General features: G+C 39.4%; 1 protein-coding gene across 14 annotated transcripts in view; it reads right to left on the bottom strand.

Annotated features, from left to right (window-relative positions):
• The window catches only part of Cast (calpastatin), a 104,515-nt gene that overhangs the window by 16,228 nt on the left and 71,883 nt on the right, over positions 1 to 16,404 (bottom strand). For all 14 annotated transcript variants that reach the window (XM_040728942.1, XM_040728931.1, XM_040728935.1 and 11 more), the window contains 7 exons: positions 15,397 to 15,492; positions 14,170 to 14,265; positions 12,297 to 12,395; positions 11,733 to 11,816; positions 8,477 to 8,527; positions 8,255 to 8,326; positions 3,335 to 3,433 (listed from right to left, as the gene is read on the bottom strand). In XM_040728942.1, coding sequence (XP_040584876.1) covers positions 3,335 to 3,433; positions 8,255 to 8,326; positions 8,477 to 8,527; positions 11,733 to 11,816; positions 12,297 to 12,395; positions 14,170 to 14,265; positions 15,397 to 15,492 — 597 coding nt within the window. The remainder of the gene's footprint in view (positions 1 to 3,334; positions 3,434 to 8,254; positions 8,327 to 8,476; positions 8,528 to 11,732; positions 11,817 to 12,296; positions 12,396 to 14,169; positions 14,266 to 15,396; positions 15,493 to 16,404) is intronic.

Below are 16,404 nucleotides of genomic sequence, written 5' to 3'. Positions count from 1 at the left end.
GACATACTTAAGCAGAATAAAAGCTATATACAGTAAATCAACAGCCAACATCAAACTAAATGGACAGAAACTCAACGCAATTCCTCTAAAATCAGGAACAAAACAAGGCTGTCCACTCTCTCCATACCTTTTCAACATGGTACTTGAAGTTCTAGCTATTGCCATACGACAACAAAGGGGGATCAAGGGGATACAAATTGGGAAGGAAGAGGTCAAAATTCACTGTTTGCAGATGATATGATAGTTTACATCAATGACCCAAAGAACTCTACCAGGGAACTCTTACAGCTGATTAACACCTTCAGCAAAGTGGCAGGCTACAAGATCAACTCAAGAAAATCAGTAGCCCTACTATATACAGATGATAAAAGGGCTGAAAGAGAAATCAGAGAAACATCACACTTTACAATTGCCACAAACAACATAAAATACCTTGGGGTAACGCTAACCAAACAAGTGAAAGACCTGTATCGTAAGAACTTTGAATCTTTAAAGAAAGAAATTAAAGAAGCCCTCAGAAAAGGGAAAGATCTCCCATGCTCTTGGATAGGTAGGATCAATGTAGTAAAAATGGCAATCCTGCCAAAAGCAATCTACAGATTCAATGCAATCCCCATTAAAATCCCAGCACAATTCTTCACAGACCTTGAAAGAACAATAATCAATTTTGTATGGAAAAACAAAAGACCCAGGATAGCTAAAACAACCCTGTTCAACAAGGCAACGTTCTGGGAGGCATCACCATCCCTGACCTCAAGCTCTATTACAGAGCTTTAGTCCTGAAAACAGCTTGGTATTGGCACAAAAATAGACAGGTAGACCAATGGAATCGAATTGAAAACCCGGGTATTAACCCACACACGTACGAACATCTGATCTTTGACAAAGAAGCTAAAAATATACAATGGAATAAAGAACGCATCTTCAACAAATGGTGCTGGCATAATTGGAGACTGGCATGTAGAAGAATGCGGATTGATCCATGTTTATCGCCATGCACAAAACTTAAGTCCAAATGGATCAAAGACCTCAACATAAATCCAGCCACACTGAACCTCTTAGAAGAGAAAGTGGGTGGTACCCTTGAACGAATTGGTACAGGAGACAGCTTCCTGAACATAACACCAGTAGCACAGACAGTGAGATCAACAATTAATAAATGGGACCTACTGAAACTGAGAAGCTTCTGTAAGGCAAAGGACACAGTCAGCAAGACAAAAAGGCAGCCCACAGAATGGAAAAAATATTCACTAATCCCACATCTGACAGAGGGTTGATCTCCAAAATTTACAAAGAACTCAAGAAGCAAGTCTCCAAAACACCAAAGGACCCTATTAAAAAGTGGGCTGCAGAACTAAATAGAGAGTTTTCAATAGAGGAGTCCAAAATGGCTGAGAGGCACTTGAGAAAGTGCTCAACATCCTTAGCCATCCGGGAAATGCAAATCAAAACAACTCTGAGATACCATCTCACTCCTGTCAGAATGGCTAAAATCAAAAACAGCAATGACAATTTATGCTGGAGAGGATGTGGTGAAAGGGGGGCACTCCTCCATTGCTGGTGGGAGTGCCAACTGGTTCAGCCACTTTGGAAATCAGTATGGAGATTCCTCAGAAAAATGGGAATAAACCTACCACAAGACCCAGCAACTCCACTCTTAGGCATATATCCAAAAGATGCCCATTCATACAACAAAGATGTCTGCTTCACTATGTTCATAGCAGCTTTATTTGTAATAGCCAGAACTCGGAAGCAACCTAGATGTCCCTCACCTGAAGAGTGGATAGAGAAAATGTGGTACATCTACACAATGGAGTACTATTCAGCAGAAAAAAATAATGGAATCATGAGATTCGCAGGCAAATGGATGACACTAGAAGAAACCATCCTGAGTGAGGTAACCCAGTCACAAAAAGAGAAACATGGCATGTACTCTCTCATATATGGACTTTAGACATAGATCTGGGGAGTGCCAGCGTACAATCCTATGGCCAGAGAGTCTGGGAAACAGAAACTTCATTTAGTGGCTGATCGAAGAAGAGGCAGACTCCCTTGGTTAAGTACTGAGCTGAACTCAAGAAAGCCAGTAACAGAGAGGGAGGACTGATGATCAAAGGGATTAAGACTGGGCTGGTTTAAACCCCAGAAACAGCTGACCAGACAAAGGTTAACTCTTGAATCCCAGGCATCAGCCTGGGAATCCAGTATGGGACTGATCAAGACCCCCTGAATCTGGGTGTCAGTGAGGAGGCCTAGGGAATCTATTGAGCCTTGGGCAGCAGATCAGTACCCATCCCAAGTATACACACGGACTTTGGACTCCCATAGAACAATGTGAGGTGCACTCTCACCCTGAACTCTTGGGGAAGGGTCTAGGCCCTGCCCTATATGAAATGACAGACTATGGACACCCCCATGGAGGGCCTCACCCTCCCTGGGGGAATGAGGGGATAACGGGGGGGGGCTGGGGGGAGGGGAGGGAATGGGAGAGGGACCTGGAACTGACTTGTGAAGCAACCTTGTTTCTTATCTAAATTTAAACTGGAAAAAAAAAGAAATGGTGGAAAAACAATGCAATTCCATGACACTTATGGAATAGCTGAAATGCGCAGCAATTTCATACAATAGATGGGATTAAATTATGGGTAGTAAATTACAGAATGGGTCATGGAAGACAAAGGGAATCAGTTTTGAGAAAAAGTAGGGGCATTTTTTTAAATCTAGCAATTATGATATATACATGTATGCAGAGAGAGAGAGAGAAAGAGAGAGATTATACAATCACTGTGCTCACAATTCTGATAGAGTAACAGCAATGTTAACTTGCTAGGTTGGAAGTGAAATATTTTCATGTTGTTTCTTTTAGTCACCTTAAAGATAGGACTTGTCTCCCAGAATCACCAACTTAAGGCTTTCTGTAATATAAGGTGACTGTGCCAATCTTCCTAATAATTTTTCCTGCTTCCATTTGTGCTAGACAGGTGCCTTATTTTCTTTCATGTTGCCATTTTATCTATGGGGCCTTGAGTAGCAGATTAGTATTTATCCCTGGCATACAAGTGGACTTTGGACTCCCATCCCACAATGAGAGATGCACTCTCACCCTGGACTCTTGGGAGAGGGTCTAGGCCCTGCCCTGGATGAAATGACAGACTATGGACACCCCTATGGAGGGCCTCACCTTCCCTAGGGAAAGGAGGAGTTATTGGGGGGGCTGGGGGAAGGGTGTGGGAGGAGAGAAGGGAGGGTGGGATCAAGATACCAGGTATAATATAAAAGGAGGAATTATTTTGAAAAAAAAAAGAATGTTTCCCAAGGCAGGTATGTTGCTTACCTCAGCATCAGGTGGTGGAGCTGCTGCACTGGGATTAGGAGCAGGTGTCTGGGAAACTACTTCAGAGATGGCAGCAGAAAGTTTGGCATCTTCAAATTCCTTTTATTAAAAAATTACTATAAACATGTTGTATATAAGGTTATGACTACCATAGCATTGTTTAAAATACAACTCTTATAACCACTTCACGCTGCGTTTACCTTTATTCAAATACATGCCTCACAGAAATCTTTGATGGACTGTTTTTCTCTTTCCATCTCTACAGTATTTTTACAATTTCTCATTTCTGTTTTCTTAGACCTATTTTTGTTGTAAATTATGTGTATGTATGTTTGCCTATGAAGGTGTATGTGTATGTGAGTATGGTTGCCCACTAAGGTAACAAGAGGGCATTGGATCCGCTGAAGCTGTAGTTACAGAAAACTGTGAGCTACCTTTTGTGGGTTCTGGCAACTGAATTTGGGCCCTCTGGAAGAACAATATATGCTCTTAACCACTGAGACATCTGTTCAGCTTGTGACTTCCGGTTTCTATTTCATATTCGTTATTGTAAATGTCACCCAACAATCTACTCAGAGTTCGGTGGCTTATTTATATGCTTCTTGTTAGACATGGGGTAATTAGAAATTTTTAAAAAGTATTTTGCAATTATGCTCTCTATAAAGTATAGACAGGTTTTTTGGGGGACAGGTGTAGGGAAAAAGAGTCAGCCAAAGAAACACACCCTGAGCAGAACCAAAGAAACACACTTTAGTCCTAAAACCAGAGCCAAATCTGACCCTAACCCTGTGCAGAAAACTAACCAATCCCTGAGCAGATCTAGCCATCCTAAACTCAGGAATTGAAGTCTGACCAATCCCCACCCTGGAAAAACTCCGCCCCTAAGAATCCCTATGTAAACCCTGCATCTGTTCTGCTTGCAGCTGTCCTGCTGCCTCCTTCCACCCCAGCAGAGGCAGTCACTCTCCTGGATTCTTCCCTCCCAATAAATCTCTTGAATGAAGTTGGTGAGACCTTCTTTTGGGGTGGAGCAGAGATGACCCTCTGCAGAGGGGAGCAGAGCATGGCTGTAACACTTTGGCTGGGGAAACCTTCCCCTGGCAGAACAGAGTTGTTATACTCAGCTCTCTACTCTCCAGGGGAGCAGAGTTGAACCATAACAATTTCTCTGGGGAAGCCCTGTCCTGCTGGAGCAGAGCTGATGCACTGGGGAAGCCTTCCCTGAAACAGGGCTCCCAAGCTCCAGGATACCTTTCCTTTGGAGCTGTAACCCTCAGTTTTCTGTGACTTTAGAGTGCCAGAATAGCTGTCCCTTCCGATCTGCCCAAAAGCAGGGGCTTAAAATCTTTGCAGCTTAGTTTCTATTCAAATGATTTCAAGGTCAGAGGCAAGATGCAATGGGAAGTGCCAATGGGATAAGGCCTATGGAAGTTATGAAGCTAGTATCCTGAGCAGCCTGGAGGCAGTATATTCGAATGTGGACCATTCCCCTTAGATGGGCGGAAGTGTGTGGGTGCCAAGTTGAGGAGGGCTTTGGAATGCAGAAGGAGTATAGCCTCATATCTGATGCTCCAGTTACATAAGGTTAGATCTTTAAAAATTGTGATATTCAGTGCTACAGTCTTGATGAGAGATAGGAATTCTGTGGAAGAGAAAATTTTAAGCTTCTTTATTTTTAACTGACACAAAATAGTAGAAAATCTGTACATGTTAATGAAGTGAAGGACAATGTTAAAATACATTTATATACTTTGTAATGTTTAAATGAGGCTAAATCTATCTCTGCAAATACTTATTATGATAAAAATTCAAAATACTTTCCTTCTAATATTTAGAAACATTTACTTCATTAAAAAAATGGGACTTTAAAAATCCACAGAATTGGCGCTGTCTAATAAGAAAACAAGCTGCTGAAAACAATGGACAGTGGACCTGTTTGCTATTGCCATAATTAAACTTTTATATCATTATGTTCACTTCTGATAACTGCACAGTGGCATAGCACTGCCACTGTCATACTGTGCTACATGTCTTAAGCCATCAGTAGTGGTTAATTCTGAATGATGCACAACAAATTATTTTTGAAAGTGTTTGAAATCAAATTTATTCTGTTTCCCTTTAACATGCTACATTCCTCATCTTTCTTCATGCTTGTTGGAAGCAGTGCTGCTGTTTATAGTAATTATCACTGGATCAAAATGTTTAATGGGTTAATAATACCTAAAACGTTTAAAAATACTTACGCTTTCATGTTTTTACAGATTTACTTCTCAAATACATTCTAGAATGGTTTTATTTAGTTGCAGAAGGTACCTCAGGGATCTTTTAATAACAAAATAACTTATTAACTATACAAGGGATTAGCCACTGTTCTCTTAGAATAATGAGCCCAACTTAGCTGCATTACTATTAGTGCCTTTATTTTCTATTCAATTTTTATTTTGTGTTTCTATGTAAATTTAGAATCTCCTATTAATAATACTGATTTGTTTTTAACAAGACACTAGCACACGTGATATCATTGATATGTCTTATCTGAAAACAGCCATACCCACAAATGTATGCAGGCATTCCTTTTGAATGTTTGTCAATTACTTTTTATTTGTCACTAATGACATAACATATAACAGAAATCAAAATTTTATAATTTTAGAAAAAGTCTCTCATTTTATATTGAATATTTTGTATATAAATACATTCATGCATACATATATATCATGTATATCTATCCCTGGTGTCTGTGAAGGTAAGAAGTAGGCATCATATCCCTTGGGCCTATAGTTACAGGCAGTTGTAAGCATCCAATTAGGTGCTGAGAATCAGACCCGGGACTTCTGTAAGAGCAAGTAATTACGAGACCATAACCACTAAGAAAACTTTCCAGCCCTGTTTCCGTTTTTGATACAGGATCTTACTATGCAGACAAGGCTAACTAGGAACTCACAGAGACCCACCTGCTTTTTGCTGGGATTAGAGGCATGCACCATCACACCTGCCATTAAATACATCTTTTATATGGACATAATTATTTAATTATTTCTAGTGGCCATAGTACTATGCTATATTGACAATTTCCTTGTCAATGAACATTTATGATTCTGGTAAATAATGACTTCAGTACTTCAGTACTTGTTATAGTGCATGTCAATACTTTTATTCTTGTCAACTAAAGTGACCTTTACTGACACTCTCATACTTGATGAGTTTTGGGGGTTTTTGTTTGTTGTTTGTTTTGGTTTTGGTTTTGGTTTTGGTTTTCCAAGAAACAGTTACTTTGTGTAGCTTTGGAGGCTGTCCTGGCACTTGCTCTGTAGACCAGGTTGACCTCGAACTTACAGAGATCCTTCTGTCTCTATCTCCTGAGTACTGGGATTAATGGAAGATGCTACCACCACCTGGTTACTTGATGAGATTTTTAAAGTGAGAGTGGGTATTTGTAGGAAAAAAATTTACAGAACACCCTCATTTTGAAGACATACTTGTGTCATGGAGGGACTACCCAGACACTGAAATTTAGAAGGGTAAGCCCTTAACACCTTAATGGAAGGAGTTTGTGAGCAGTTCTCATGTCTTCTTTAGGCTTAATGAATCATACTGACTGTAGTTTTGTCTAGAATTTCATTAAAATTTCTCCATAAATCACTTTAACTCTTGTACTGACTGTTACATCTTTCTCATTTTTACATTAAATTTGAATTTACTGTGTTCTCTTTTTCCTCTATTATATCCACTGGTACTTTTTTAAGATTTGACACTTTTAAGAACCAAGTAATGATTGGCTTTGAAATATAAACACAGAATTGATCTCTGATATACATGTACACTTGCCAGTATTTTACAAAACACTTGTGTTTTCAAAAAGAACCGCTTCCAGTCAGTTAGCCACAAGATTGTGTGTCTCCCAGCATGTTTGGTGCTAAGTTGCACACAGACTCAAACTTCCTACACTCCATACTATGGATGTTAGAAAATTAATATTTAACAGATACGAAATTCATCAAATTTACCTTGTTTTATTTTTTAAAGATAAACGGCAGGAAGTACATGAATACTGCTTTGGCTACTTTTAAATTTAATGTTATGTTGTTTTATTTTCAATAGTATATTCTGAATTTACTTCTTGATTTTAGTATTATTTGGAGACCATTTTTAAAATTGTCCTTTCACCATAATTTCTGTTATCTTTTACTATGACCACCAAAGATGGTATATGAAATAGTTACTTGCTTTGGGACGCCCCTCTGTGTGCTATGAATATGCTTTATTACCATTGGTTAATAAAGAAGCTGACTTGGCAGGCGGGAAATCCACGCTGAAATACAGGGAGAAGAAAGGCAGAATCAGGGGGAGACACCAGCCAGCTGCTCAAGAAGCAAGATGCCAGCACACCAGTAATGCCACGTTCACTCAGCAATGCATAGATTAATAGAAATGGGTTAATTTAAACGTAAGATCTAGTTAGGAATAAGCCTGCACTTTTAGGCCAAGTAGCTTGTAATTACTACTAAGCCTCTGAGTGATTATTTAGCAGTGGCTGTGGGACCCGGTAGAAGAGAAAAACCTCAGTTTATACTTATTCCTTTCTTTTTGAATTTTATGAGCCAATATATGAGACTTTCTTTGCCAATAGAGCTTGTAAGAGTGTCCACATGATTTTTACTCTGTTATTTCTATTTCATTAACTATATTTTTCATACTGACAATTTTTCCTTTGTTAATTTTCTAAAAGAACATTTTAAAAAGTAAATCGCTTTATCTCAAATCTGATTAGAAATGTCTCAGAGAGGGGGTGACAGAGCTCAGTATTACAGTTCCAAAAAGACCCTGCCTCAAAAAACTAGAAAGAAAGGAAGATAGGAATAACAGAAGGAAGGACAAGAAAAGAGGAGAAAAATAGTTAACGAGGTGCTTCATACTTACTAGAGAGGTTATGTTTGCAGGACTGGAAAAGTCCTGAGACAATGCATCAAGAAGGAAGTCATCACTCAATGGCTGCAAGAAGCAGAAAACATATCAACAAAAATAATGCCGGCATACCTCCTTTTCACTATCCACCAGCTCACTAAAAGGGAAAGCTATACCCTTCCCAGATTACCAATCAGAGGCCACAGAAGACAGACTTAGAGAAAGCATATTGCTTACAGGAAGTTGTTCCTTGAGTTCTTTTGGCAGGAGTGGTTTTCCATCCTTATCCTATTCGGAGTGAAAATATTACATTAATTATTTTACATATTATCCTAAGTACAGAACCTACACACTATACAAGGAATTAAGAGGCTAAACCTACTGTACATTTTAACACAGATTATTCACTTTAGAAACATCATCATAGCAGAGACTATCTCCAGATTTACAGTCAACATATGTATCACACCTTCCTTAGTCAAGGAGTCTAATAACACATTCAGTGTGACTTGTGACCCAGAGGAAAACAGAAATAAACACAAAAGAAAAATATATGAACTATTAAAGCAGTATGTTTCAGGGGTGTGTCAGCAAACCTCTCATAATGGAACACTGGGAACATAATAAAAATCAGCTGCAGCCCAACTCTCAGGGAGCTTGTTTTCTGGGTGAAGCACTCTCAAATTTAGGGCTTGGATTATGTTAAACTTCAAATGTGGCTTCAAGTGGTACTTTTGAGTAACAGAACAAAACCAATAACGATAACAGATAATAAAAATAATATGTAATATAATATCTATAGATTAATGATAAATTCAGTTTATTCATATGTATAAAAATAAATGTGAACAAGAATACATACAAAGATTTCTCCTAGGAAAGTGGTTAAAACGTTTTGCTTTGTTTTTGATATTGCAATTGTTTACAGCTATCTGCTGCCTTCTTATAACTAACACAACCCTCTTGTCCTCTGAGTTCACTGTGGCCCCTTTTTTAAAGGAGGAATCTACTACTTCTAGACCATGTCTTAGATGAAACATCCCAAGTGAAGCATGGGACCCCGAGGGCACCTTTACTCTACTACCTCATCAACCAGTGGCAGGAAGGGGAAATTTGAGGTCTGACTACACAGAGCAGACCCTTGCTATAGTTACCTAATTTAACAAGAGGTCAAGTTAGCATCCTGGAAATGTGACAAAGCATGGGCAACTTACAATGTGTTAGATGAGTTCAAAGGACAAAACTAATACTAAATAAAGGGCCAGCACAGCCAATCCCTGAAGTTGCACAGAAAAGATTCAGTGAGGCCAGGGAGAAAACAGCTAGCTTCCTACTGACTTAACTGCATGTGGCCTGCTTCTATGGAGCTAGGATCAGAGACAGATAGATTTGTGGCCTTGAAAATGTCCTGAAGAATTTTTAAAACAATGTACATTCAAGCTGCAAATAAAAGGAATGCCATCAGTTTTTGTTGTAGTATGAAATTCGGAAGTGACCAGGATAATAACTTTAAGGAGAATTCAGTGTAAGATCTTGAGTTGCAAAATAAACTGGTGAATGTGGATGGGTGAGGACTCTGAACTCGGCTTCTCATAACTGTGACTGAAGTACATTTTCGCTTTCCTGTCAGAGGCACACTATGAAAACGACTATTTATTCAACTGCCTATGTGCTGCTCTGTTTAAAATGCGCACTGAAACTGATCACAGTGGAATTTCCCACTGGCCACACATCCTGTCCTTTCGCTATGAAGAGGACAGGTCAACATCACTTTCTTCAATGTTTAACAAGTTCTCATGTTTTCAGCTTCTATTTAAGAACTGAAAAGTTTTCTGCATAGAAGTAATTGTACATGTTGATTTTCATTTGTTATTTGTTTAACCTGCAAAAGGTTTTCCTATATTTGTGGTATTATAACAAACCCCATGTCTGAAGGGAAAAATATTTGGTAGCCTAAATGCTTATTGTTTTTCATATTAATGGAAGAAAACATGACTAAAGATTAAAATGTATATTTTAGTCTCTGTTGCTGTCACCCTTGGTTGCCTTACAGAATTTGAAGATAAGTACCTATTGCTGATACCACTACAACTTTGGACACAGGACATGGAGGAATTGACCCGGAAGCCCCCTCTCTGAGGAATAGCCCTCCCTGTATTAGAAGGTGCTATGCAAGCTGCCAAGAGAGAAAAGCGGTCAGCAGTCCTACCCACCAGTAATGTGTATGAGCCACGATAACTAGTGACAAGATATCTCTAAAGGTACAGTACTGATACATACCTCAGTGCTACCCATCAGCTCTCTAGTTGGACTTAAGTCCTGCTCAATAGAAAAGAATTTGTGTCTGGTATTGTGAACATAGCCAAGTATCCATGGCTGATGAGGCCATGAAACTTTGAGGAGAATGTACTACTGCACCTTCCCAAACCAGTATTATCTTTAACTGCATGCTCTGGTTGTTCCTGATACTTTATATTAATTACAACATCTCTCCCTTCCCCTTCCTCCCTCCAAACTGCCCCATATACCACTCCTCACACTCCTTCCAATTTGTGGTCTCTTTTTTCATCAATTATTGTGTGCATATATGTATTTGTATATTCATATATATTCCCAAATGTAAGCTGTTGAGTCCATATAATGTTACTTGCATGTATCTTCACTGTGTTCTTAATATCAATACTCATATTCACAAATAAGTGAAGCTCTCATCCCTCAGAGAAGCTTCTTGTTGCAGCAGATGAAGACTATTACAGAAAGCTAGAACTGACCAGAATGCAGAGAACAACTGACCATGAGGTCTCCAGCTCCAATGGATATAACTACAAAATGACCCCACAACTAAGGTTTAGGAAACACCGTAGACAAACCGGCAGAAACAGTGTGAGAGCCAGAAGGCCAGGATGTCTGCTGTAGAGTTCCATCTTCTGTATATGACAGGGAAGCTGCATTCATGAAACCTCAACAAATGGTTGCCTAAACAAGACTCAAATACTGACAATATCAGTTGACTTGACAACGTAGAAGATCCCACCTCTAGATGAAGAGCTGAGAGAGGGAGAAACAATATTCCCCAGGGATGAGCTCCATAACTGCTCATCCAAACCAACTTCGCTAAGTCCTAAAAACAAACATACAGATAAGCAACACTAAATGGACTCATTAGCTTGTATTTATATATTAATTCATGTGTATACATGTATGTGTATGTAAGTGTGTGTATGTGACAATAATAAAGAAAAAGTGGCTATGAAGTTGAAGGATAAGGGGAAGTATAGAGACATGAGAGGGGTTGGAGGCAGAAGGAGGGGAAATGATATAAATTCAGTACAAACACATATGAAATTTTAAAAGAATATGTTTTAGCTCCTTATACAGTTTAGGATAAGAACATAAAGAAATGGCATCTTTTTATTCCAGATATGTTCTCAGTCCCTTTGTGTATATAGAATTCAGTTAGGAAACAAAATGAGAAAATACTCAGCCTGATTACCTTGATCTCTTCTAGTCTATAATCAGGAGGAATTGTTTCTTCTTTTTCACCAAGTTTTTCGCGGTCTTCTTCTTTAGATTTCTCCTAAATAAAATGTTTAGAGTCAGTGTCTCCTTCTATACAATGCATTCTTCAGAGATTAAATTTGAAGTAATCTATTGTCAGCTTCAAACATGTATATGGCCATTGATAACATATCCTTAAACTTTAACACTATTTGCAGTTTAGCCGGCTCAGGTCCCACCTCTCAGCGTGCTGGGCTAAGAACAGACTGGGAGGAGTATGAGGCACATGCTACTTTTCTTATGAGCCTTAGCAAAGGATGAATCCAAGTAGACAAAAATGGGATTCATAGAACATAGATACAGGCATGCTACCTATCTACGATAGTGGGTTGACACTAGCTCTTCCTAAGGTTTAGCTTATTAAACAGGATATATTCAGTGTCAAAGAAAGATTGCTCATGCTTTGTAGACATATTTTTTAAAGCTAAGTGTCAACTTATTGGAGGGAATAGGTGGATGGTGAATAAGTCATTTGCAGAAGCATCTAAGCTGTCATTACCTTAACTTTATCCATCACAGGTTTTTCATCTTCTAGATTTGCTTCCCTTTCCCCCAGACTTCCAGCCAAGGTTTCTACAGCATCATCTGGCACCGAGCCCTTTTGGGAGGACACAGAAAGTTAAACCTGAGATGCTACTCACCCTTACCAACTCAGAAAGGCACATGCTTATTTCAGGTCTATGTTATCTTTAATAACTTGAACCATCAATTTGATTAGCATGGACGTTTTGAAATGTTAAGATGTTAAAAATTAAAGCAAGTTTCTTATATTAAGAAGTATGTATGCAATTTTTATATTGACACTGAAAACCTTACAAGATCCAGCTGGAATTTTGGTCCATGAAAAAAAGATGAAGATAACAGAAGCTGACAGAAGGGGGAATAAGGCAGGATTTCTGCCACCAAACTTGGCCAAGCCAGGGCAGGGCATAAGTTTGTTCTTATTAGTCACAGGGCTATCTGCCGGCCCAGTATCCTCCTGTCTGTGACTAACCGTCCTCAGTGGAAAATGAGAACAACCCACCTGACTCTTGCTATTCAGAACGAAATGTGCTCACTCATGATTTTACAAGCCAGACTTGGCTACGCCAACATTCAAGCAAATGAACGAGAAGCACAAATGATGCATGCAGGGGAGATGAAGAAACCATGTATGGACCAAAAGACAGGACAGCTTCTGGTTTTCCAAACGATGAGTCATAAATGTCCCTTAGTAGTTTTAAAAAATTAGTTGAATGTTTCCTGGCCAGAACACTTTTCATAGATAGAATAACACATCACACTTAACCTGAACAAGTACCATTCATTAAGGTGCCTTTTTTTTATTATATTGGTGCTGGTTCTCTCAAGGATCTAAATGAACATATCCCAAGTATACCAGTGCTTTAAAGCATTTCTGACTCACTGTTTTCCCTGGGAAATGTTATTGTCACTTCTCAGCATGACCCTGCCCTCTACATGGAAGCTTTTGCAAATTCCTACAAGACAAGATTCCATCATCCAAGTTATATCTGCCTGTCTTCCACATGGGAAAGTTCAGGTCTGGATCACATCTGGTAGAAGACCGAAAGGTATACAAAAGCTGAACCATATTTCTCATTCTCCTCGCAGTTAAGGACCTAGATAACAGGTCCACCACTCAAGGGCAACATAAAGCCTGGCCTTCCTCATTTACAAGGAGGGTGATCAGAAAAGACTTTACAGTGTCCTTATAAACATAGAATGAGGAGATTAGCAGGAGATGTAGGTCAGTTAAGAAATGTGTGAGAAGCATGAATCAAGCCCCAGCACCATCCTTGATGCCATAAACAATAACAAGAAGATACTACAAAAGATCTGGAACACACATGTCCTAGAAGAGAAAAGTCATACAGAATTCAGATTTTGTTAAGTGTGAAGTCTGTGAGTCATCAGAGAATAGAAACAAAACCCACAGAAATCAAAATGATATAAGGACTTACTTAAATCTCACACTTCATTCAAAAATTAGAAGAAAAGCAAAAGAAACAATGAGGGCAGAGGGATGCTTCAATCTTTCCTCCAACAGGGAAGAGAGAGGAACATGGTCGAGATTTGGGTGCAAAACCAGGGCTTCCTGTCAAACTTCAGGACACGGGATTATTGGAGAGAGCTGTGAAACTACAAGGAATCTCAGAGGATACATGCGAAGCAGCAGGCAGCACCTGAGTTAAAAGTGAAATGAGATGAGATTTCCTGCACAGCCCTGAAGTCTGAGGAGCAATGATCAGCAAATATGCATTAGCTCCTGCTTCTTTTTCTTGGCATGATATCATGACAGCACACAGTAGAAAGGGGCGGGGTGGAGAACAGAGCTTGCTCAAGACCCTTTAAATGCTAAGAACATCACTTACCAATGATGCTGGTTTGGGTGGTGCTGACTGTATACTGCACATGGAGACCTGAGGCACAACCTCAGCCACGGGAGCTGGGGATGTCTCCTTAGGTTTCTGAGAAAAGAAGCAAGTACTCTGAATAACGTTAGAGCTACCTGACTAATAAAATCGAACAATAGTGGTTCAATTAGATACTACAAGATGTAAGGTGTGAGCATGATTCTTTCAAATGCTTATTGAGGGACATGCATACCAAGGCATGTTAAAAACATTTCAATTACTGTAATGCAACTTGCTGACTCAGTTTCACGTGCATGAAAGGAGAACATTGATAATACACACAACATCTCAAGGACTGATCTAAGAACATATTCCAAGTTATAAATCTGTGCATGAATGTAAGGCATGATGCTAAATAGGAGTCTCAGAGTCGTCCCTGGCTTTCACCACAGTGCAGTGAGGAATTCTAGGAGCAGGATCCCAGTAATTTTCAAATGCTTTTAATCGGTACACTTTAGCAAAGCACCTTGGAGAAAGAGCAGTACCAAAATATGCTCTCATTAGAAACTGTACAGTTTACACTGATGGATGTTAAGGTTTCTCAATTTTCAAACAATTGCTTTAACAGGGACATGCACATAAAAAAAGCCCACAAACAAACAAACAAAAATCAACTAAGAACCCCTGTCATGAGAATTCTTTTTAGTAAAGAGCTTGGTGAACAAGGGAGGGAAAGCCCCAATAAAAAAGGTCACTTTGGCAGAACCTTCTCATTGAGTAGTGCAGTAATAATCCTGGTGGCACAGAAGCCATGGCTAGCGTATACTAGTGTCATGTACATAATCTATTCATAGGGAGTGGGCAACCAGGGATGGAACAGGGGAATGCTGGGACTAGAAACATAATTCAGAAAGGGCGACTCTGGTGGACATAAAGGTGGGAAGGGCTGAGAGGTGTGACAATTGTATTTAACCAGCTCAGCAACAGCCATCAAAAGAAAAGGATGGATGTAAGCACTTCCCTGAAGGAATGAATGCATGGTTTAAACTACAAAAATATTAGGGTTGGGCTGGCAACAGAAAACATGTAGAAAAAGGCAAGATGAAAACACCGTGTACAAAAGGTGGCAGGTGGGCTTTCAGGGCCTCTTAAAGTCAGTTCCTCTATGTAATAGTAATTTGGGCTTCATGCCTTTTCAGATTAAAAGTGAATATTTAATCCCTTTAAGACATTATCAGAACATACTTCTATTTTCTCAGTGGGTACAGATGGTTTGTCTTGATATGCAGATCGGCTGAAATCTTCTGAGAGTTGTCCAACCAGCTCTGCTTCACTCAGGCACTGTAACAAGAAATGCTGAGCCGTGAAGATGCTCTGCTCTGCGGAAGCACAGGACAGCATGTCTTTTCTTGGCTAATATGGTTTAGCTACATTGCATTATGTAAAATGAAAGTGGGCTTGATAAGGCATTCTCTTCATTGTGGATGTGAGAAGAAAATGGAATGAGTGTAGACTACTTAGCACCTTAGCACTGTGAAGGTATGTGCTACAGAGTTATTTACTAACCTGATAGGCCCACTGTAGAAACTACACAGAAGTCCATGGAGAGGTGCAGACTTCAGTCTGGCTAATCTCACTTTGTAATTATTTAATTTACAAGTACATTTCAATAAGGTTTTAAATTATTAAAAAATAGAGTAAATCACGTTTCAAAGTAACAAAAGGATTTGCTGTAGAGCTTTATTCAAATACTATTTCTTATTTTCTGCAGTGAAGAACTGCAGCTTTAAAAGTGACTATTCATTTCCTAGACCTTAATGGTTTCCTTCAGAATAAAGAAAGCACAATTTATATACTCATTTCCTGTAACCAAGGAAAAGGAAGGGAGGGAAAGTATGAGAGGATCAAAAGTGGTTTCTGGCAGGAAAGTCTGATAGCCCCATTTCTTCCAACAGAGTTAGCCGATGGGGACACTATAAGAATATCCTATGGTGAAAACGGAAAAGGAGGAGAAAGAGGAAGTGGGGTGAGTGCTGTTTCCTAGAAAGGATATGGCTGCTGCACTCAGGAACTCTCAGGACTCAAGCTGAGCACAGTTGACACACGAGATTGAGCTCATCAGTACCCCATCATGGATGCAGGAGGGGATCAGGAAGCCACCCAATGCTTTGAGGAGCCAGGGACACTTAATGCCTGTTCTTCCCTGCATTTGAACTTGAGCTGAACTTGAGCATTGAATAAGAGCTGTTATTC

The sequence above is a fragment of the Mesocricetus auratus genome, unplaced genomic scaffold (genome assembly GCF_017639785.1).
Source record: "Mesocricetus auratus isolate SY011 unplaced genomic scaffold, BCM_Maur_2.0 Super-Scaffold_100020, whole genome shotgun sequence".
NCBI classification, from domain to species: Eukaryota; Metazoa; Chordata; class Mammalia; order Rodentia; family Cricetidae; genus Mesocricetus; species Mesocricetus auratus.
The sequence above is the reverse complement of the archived record's forward strand: the minus strand, read 5'-3'. Positions and strand labels throughout refer to the sequence as shown.